At 33.7% G+C, this 5,869-nt stretch overlaps 1 protein-coding gene across 1 annotated transcript; it reads right to left on the minus strand.

Annotated features, from left to right (window-relative positions):
• Positions 1–787: 787 nt before the first annotated feature.
• LOC11421943 (peroxisome biogenesis protein 12) lies at positions 788–4,642 on the minus strand. The gene is made up of 8 exons (XM_003592770.4): positions 4,150–4,642; positions 3,868–4,066; positions 3,637–3,746; positions 3,025–3,099; positions 2,605–2,691; positions 1,857–1,943; positions 1,467–1,604; positions 788–1,038 (listed from the first exon to the last, which is right to left on the minus strand). Exons 1-8 carry the CDS (start codon positions 4,492–4,494, stop codon positions 967–969), a joined length of 1,113 nt encoding a protein of 370 aa, XP_003592818.2. The 5' UTR covers positions 4,495–4,642; the 3' UTR covers positions 788–966.
• Between the last annotated feature and the right edge of the window lie 1,227 nt (positions 4,643–5,869).

Below are 5,869 nucleotides of genomic sequence, written 5' to 3' on the forward strand. Positions count from 1 at the left end.
AATAATACGTATATGTAAACTATGTAATTTCACTATTAAAAAAACAAAAATTAGTGAGGAAAATTTAGTGAGGAAAAACATGAAATTCTTCACTAATTCCATCACTAAATTTTATGACTAAATAATTTATGAGAGATTTTATTTTTTCCATCACTAATTTTGCTTTTCCTAGTAGTGTTTTTGCGTCTAGACTCATATCACACTTGTATTCGTAATGGTCTTGCAATATACATTGAATGCTTAATAAATTAGCGCTACTAGCCTAAAAAGTCGAATACTCCTCAAGGTCCAGCATACATGTCATATTTATGAGAGGATGCGATGGGACCACTACCGGTGATAGAGTTGAGTCGTTGGACAAAGATGAAGTATTTGAGGTGGTGGAAGAATGAAGGTGGTTGTTCACACGTCTATGAGGTCTGGGTTTTGTTTGATTTTTATTTAACACAGCTTAGAATGAGTGATGATAAGTGGTATATGAATAATTAGTTTTGGTGAGGTTGAGGAAGAAGAATAAGAGTGAGGGATGATGAAGCGGTCAAGGATGGATAATAAGGATGGTAAATGAACTAATGATGTATCTCTCAAAAACTCTCGTGCATCTATCTTTCCGTTATTTCCTCTCAGTGCCCATTTCACTTGATTCAACATTGTTTATTTGTTTCTTCACTCTATCGTTCTTTTCTCTCAATCTAGTTTACACATAGAGTGAAGGTCATTGCTTATCTAGAGTCATGAGTCGTCGAGGCACAATGAGCTTTTTTTTTTTTTGCATTGTAGATAAAGATTTTTATTATTACCGTGGTTAGAACATTGTATGAATGAATTGAGAGAATAATAACAAAAAATCATGCTTTTTACCTGCCTTTCTTAACACTAAAATAAGCATAGATCAGTACAACAACCATTGAGAATCCTTTACACATATACTCATGACAACTATAGGTATAGCAGGTCCAGCTCGGACTATACATCATGAAAGAGTCTCCTTATCTGGTCGACTGTTGCAGGCACCATCGTTGCTGGGCAGCGCTTATACTGTAATGAGCAAAAATACGCACACAGTAAACTAAGAATTAGACGGGAAAAAGCGGGAGTGGAGGGGACATCAATTGATTATGTTCTCTTTATCCAATCTTTTACAGATAAACCTTTGTCTCATATCTAGTTCGTCCCACATTGTTCAAGTATAATGAAAATGTTAGATATACAGTATTAATATGACAGTAAGAGTTAACGTTTACAAAAATTTCCCTCAAGTTTTATGTACCCACAAAATATTAATTGTGACAGTATGAACTTCCCAAGGCTCTACACTAACTTGTAAAATAGAAAAAAGTGGTTTGAATTCCAATAACTTCAGTTTAACAATCAAGGCAAATGTGGGTTTAAGAAAGTAAACTAACTGACATTATATTTATGTTATTTCCTTTTAACATCACAGTTAAGGTGTCTAGAACTCTCACCTGAGTAAGAAACTTGAATATACAAGCATAGCAGAAGACGAAACCTGAAACTGTCATTACAGATGGATTTACGCGCTTCTGCAAGCACAGGGGGCAGATCGTTCTGTCTGACGGTAACTGTACCCCTTCTTTGGCTACCTGTTCAAATTACACATACAGATCCTTTAGGCGCTGAGCCGACACAATTTTTTGAATTACTTGGAAATTCTAATCACGTGTTGCACTAAATCATAGAGCGGATGCAAGTCTAGCGATGTATACCATGTAGTGAAAAGTAAAAGCTTTTACAGTGAATATTGAAATTCTTGCTTGACTCTTTTATCATGACCAAAATAGTGAAGTGAGTAGCGATGAGAGAGGTGGGGAAATACTTAAAATTTGTCTCTGTACCTTTGGTGGTGGAGGAGGAGGGGGAGGAGGATATACAGTTGGAGCTGACATTCTTTCCTCAGCAGACTGATACCACCATTCCATCATCTATATAGGATCACAACGATAATAGTTGAAGTTGTTGGATTTTAGATAAAAGTAAGAGAGAAAATAATAATAACTTTTAATATCATGGATAAGGGCTTAATACTATCTTGATACCAAAGACTAAACATTAATCCCTATTTATTGGGATACATAGTCTCAATTCAAGAACAAATCATTATTGTAATAAGTAATATAAAATCTAATCAAAGAGATACTCTAAGATTATAAACTAATCCTAGGAAATTACAGAAGATACTCTAATATAGTATCAAAGATAATGTAGATATTATAAGATATTTTCTAATATTCTAACAATAATGTGTGGTTATTCTCTTAGGTAAAGTGTAAATAAATCTAACATAATTAAAAGCACATAACTGGCAGGTATAATTAGGACTCTTGGACAGAACAAGAAGTCAAGCTTCAGATAAATCAAACCACCAAGGCAATGGAATTTAAGGCTTTAGCAAACCACAACTCTATTGGCAACAATAATTGATACCAAACTGGACATTGATCACTTGTAAAATTCAAAATGGAGCAAACAATATCATGCAAAACTACACTAAGCTAAGATTTCAGAAATTTTTGTATAATTTTTGGCATATTGCAAGTATTCAATGAAGGAAGCAAAAAATATTAAAAGAGATAGCCATTTTACTTTAAAGAAGAACACTGCTGCAATCAAGCCGGTTTGCGCATAGTCAAGTACAGTGTATGTACAGCTGAGCAATGCTCCCTGCAATGTCTGCATTGTGAAAAACAATATATAATCACAAGTGATTCGTGGGGATAAAGTGAAGCATTAACAGATTGCAAATGCTAATTTACAAAAGGAAAGTTACACCATTTTAACATATATAGCCCAACATAAAAGGTTTGAATCACATGGAAGATAAGTTCTAGCAATACAGGTGCAATGGTTTATAATTTTAACCGTGTTGATGTAAGCCTCTCCCTACCGCAGTGGACAGGAAAAATGGAAAACATTATCATCAATAGAATGTACAACTAATTTCTACTTAATTCAGGGAAAGTAAAGGAAAGATATACTCATCATGGTGATAAAAGAAATGCAAACCTTTATCCATTGAGGACCACGGAGTCTCTCACGTTCACGGCTTCGTATCTTAGAAATTCTAGAAGAGGCATCCATCTATCTTGACATGAAAGGAAAAGACAATCATATGAAAAACAAACAGTAAATTAAAAAGTTCTTAAGCAGCAAAGAAACTCTCACAAGGTTCTTCAATTATTTATTTGGGTTTCACATATTGAGTAAGACAAATAAATAATAATATAATGTCCATTTTGTCAAGCATAGGCTGATATGTTGATAGATTTTATTACAAAATTCCACTAATTAACTGCTTTAACACACCCGCAATCTGACAAATACACCAATACAACAGATTCACTCACATTCACCAATAGGCAATATCACAACAGCACTCAACAACCAATTAAGAGAAATTTTAAATGATAACAACAATGACACATTTCAAAAGTTATTTAGCTACACTTTGACTGGAAGTATAAAGGTTGACCAGCCGCCAATACATGCTCAGCCAGGGACTTATGATAGTTTCCGTGTCAAAGAACCAAAATATGAAAGGCAAAACATAGTAAATAAAAACTACCTACGCGTGTCATAGATTGAGCTATATTGAAAATGAATACAGTAAATGTTTACCAGTTCTTGGCCAGTAGCTCGACACACATGAATCCCAAGTGCGTGCAGCGCTAATGAGTAGTACCCAGTAGCATCCAATAGGTATAACAACTGGTATGCGAATTGGAAGCCTGCATGTAAATACAAACATGAAGAAAACAATGAAGTCTTGAAAATGAAGTGGATTGACATTTATATGAAAACTAGAGTGCTATCAAAATGAAGGAAGATAAATGTAAAAGAAACACATACCTTCAGTACCAGCATGCAACAATGGGTAACATAATCCTACAATTTTCTGAAATCTTTTTGTGATGAGTGTTGTAACGGAGGCACGAGCATTGAAGGTATATGATTCATTTTCATCTCCCCAAAGAGTGGCCTGAATTCTTGCTTCCCTTTCTTTATTGTAGATTGAATGCAGCTTCGATTTCAGATACGGCAAAACAACCTTAAAACAGAAATCTTAATTAATTAAGCACTAATAAGTTTGAAATAAGCTAAAAGTAGTTTTTAGGGTTAGGGAATTGGTACCAAAAAGAGAAGAGAAAGAAGCTTTTGGCGTCGGCGTAACTGTGAAGAAGAAGAAGAACTATCATTGTCGTTGAGTTTGATATTAGCGGGTCTTCTACGGAGACCGTAAAGGGATTCAGAAAAAGAAGCATCAGTGGTTCGTAAACTGTGAGCTTCAAGAACGAGCATGAGTAATGAGAAAGATTCGTGTTCGTAATCTAATAATTTATGAAGGAAAGGTGTTCTTAATGCTAATACTCCGATTGAGTATGTCAGCGCCGCACGGAGACTACGTGGAAGCTGTTCTGCCGCCGCCATCTCGAAGAACGTCGGACGACTACCTTGTCCGCCCACCTGAAACAACATCTCTCCCTCTCCGATGATCAACTAAGAGTTATAAAATAATGGTATGAATTTCACCCATTACCAGCGTGAGGAGAACAACTTAACTTTTTTTTATAGTGGAATGTTTTATGAGATTGTTCTTATTGATATTCAAAATTATTATTTTTCAATGGAGATACCCCATAAGTACCATATCTTAAATAAAAAGATAATTTTATTGGAGATGAGATGGTCTCATAATATAGACTTGGCTATCTTTAATAAGTTTATTTGTGAAAAATTAATAGAAATAGGAAAAGCAAAAACTTATCATATAATAATAGATAAAATTATTTTTCTTATTTTAACGCTTTAATCTATATAGCAACTTTTTTTTAACGACTATAGCACAACACAAAAAACTTTGTCAACAAGAAAAATTATCATAGACAAGATTCATAATACTATTGGCACCTCATAAAATTTCGGATGGCTCCGCAATCATTGAAAAATCATCATATACATAAACCAACTACATTAAAACAATCAATCAAGAAATTATATCGAGAATCCAAAAGAAGATAAAATAATACTTGTATCAAAAATTATAAAAGAAAAACGATAAAAACTAATAAATTACTCGACATACAACTCTTCATTTCTACGGTCCTTAGCTAATAAATAACTCAACCTTGTCCATCATTTTCCTTTCCAAACATCAACAACTCGATTATGTTGTCCTTAGTTGAACATATTTTCATCAATCACCTTGCCCGCACAAGCTCTGCCTTCCACACATCTTGAATTGTATTGTTATTAAAAAAATCTAGTTCCTTAGTCCCATCAATCCATATAAAAATATTTGTAACAGGTTATTGGTCAGCAATCGTATGGAAAATCTGAAAAGAAAGAAATAACAGACTATCTAATGACAAAGAATGCTCGATTATGCAGGTGATTGATAAGATTAAGCCTATAATTCATGTGGTTGGAGGCAAAATTCGTTTCTCTTCCCTTCAATTATCATGGTTGGTGGCTTAGTCCATTTACCATATTGCGTATAGGCTAATTGTTATTTTTTTCTTCTAATGTATTTTTGTTCAGATTTTGGCTTGTAAATATCGTTTACACTCTCTTTGGATTCTGTTATGATGTTTCTTCCTCGGCATACCTTGTGCTAGGATGGCTTTTTTGTTGTGGTAGTATTTCATTTTAGCCACTTCAAAAAAAATAAAATTTGTATTTAAATTTATCAACATGAAAAAATCCATTAAGGTTTTTAAAAACGAGTTGGAACTAAAATTGCAACCAAAATTTATAATTCGGACCAGAAAGTTCAATTTTAAAAACGAGAACCATTTTCATTATAAAATAAGGGTCCAAAATGCAATTAATTCTAATTCTGCTCTTTTTTTTT

This window comes from Medicago truncatula, chromosome 1 (genome assembly GCF_003473485.1).
Source record: "Medicago truncatula cultivar Jemalong A17 chromosome 1, MtrunA17r5.0-ANR, whole genome shotgun sequence".
NCBI lineage: Eukaryota > Viridiplantae > Streptophyta > Magnoliopsida > Fabales > Fabaceae > Medicago > Medicago truncatula.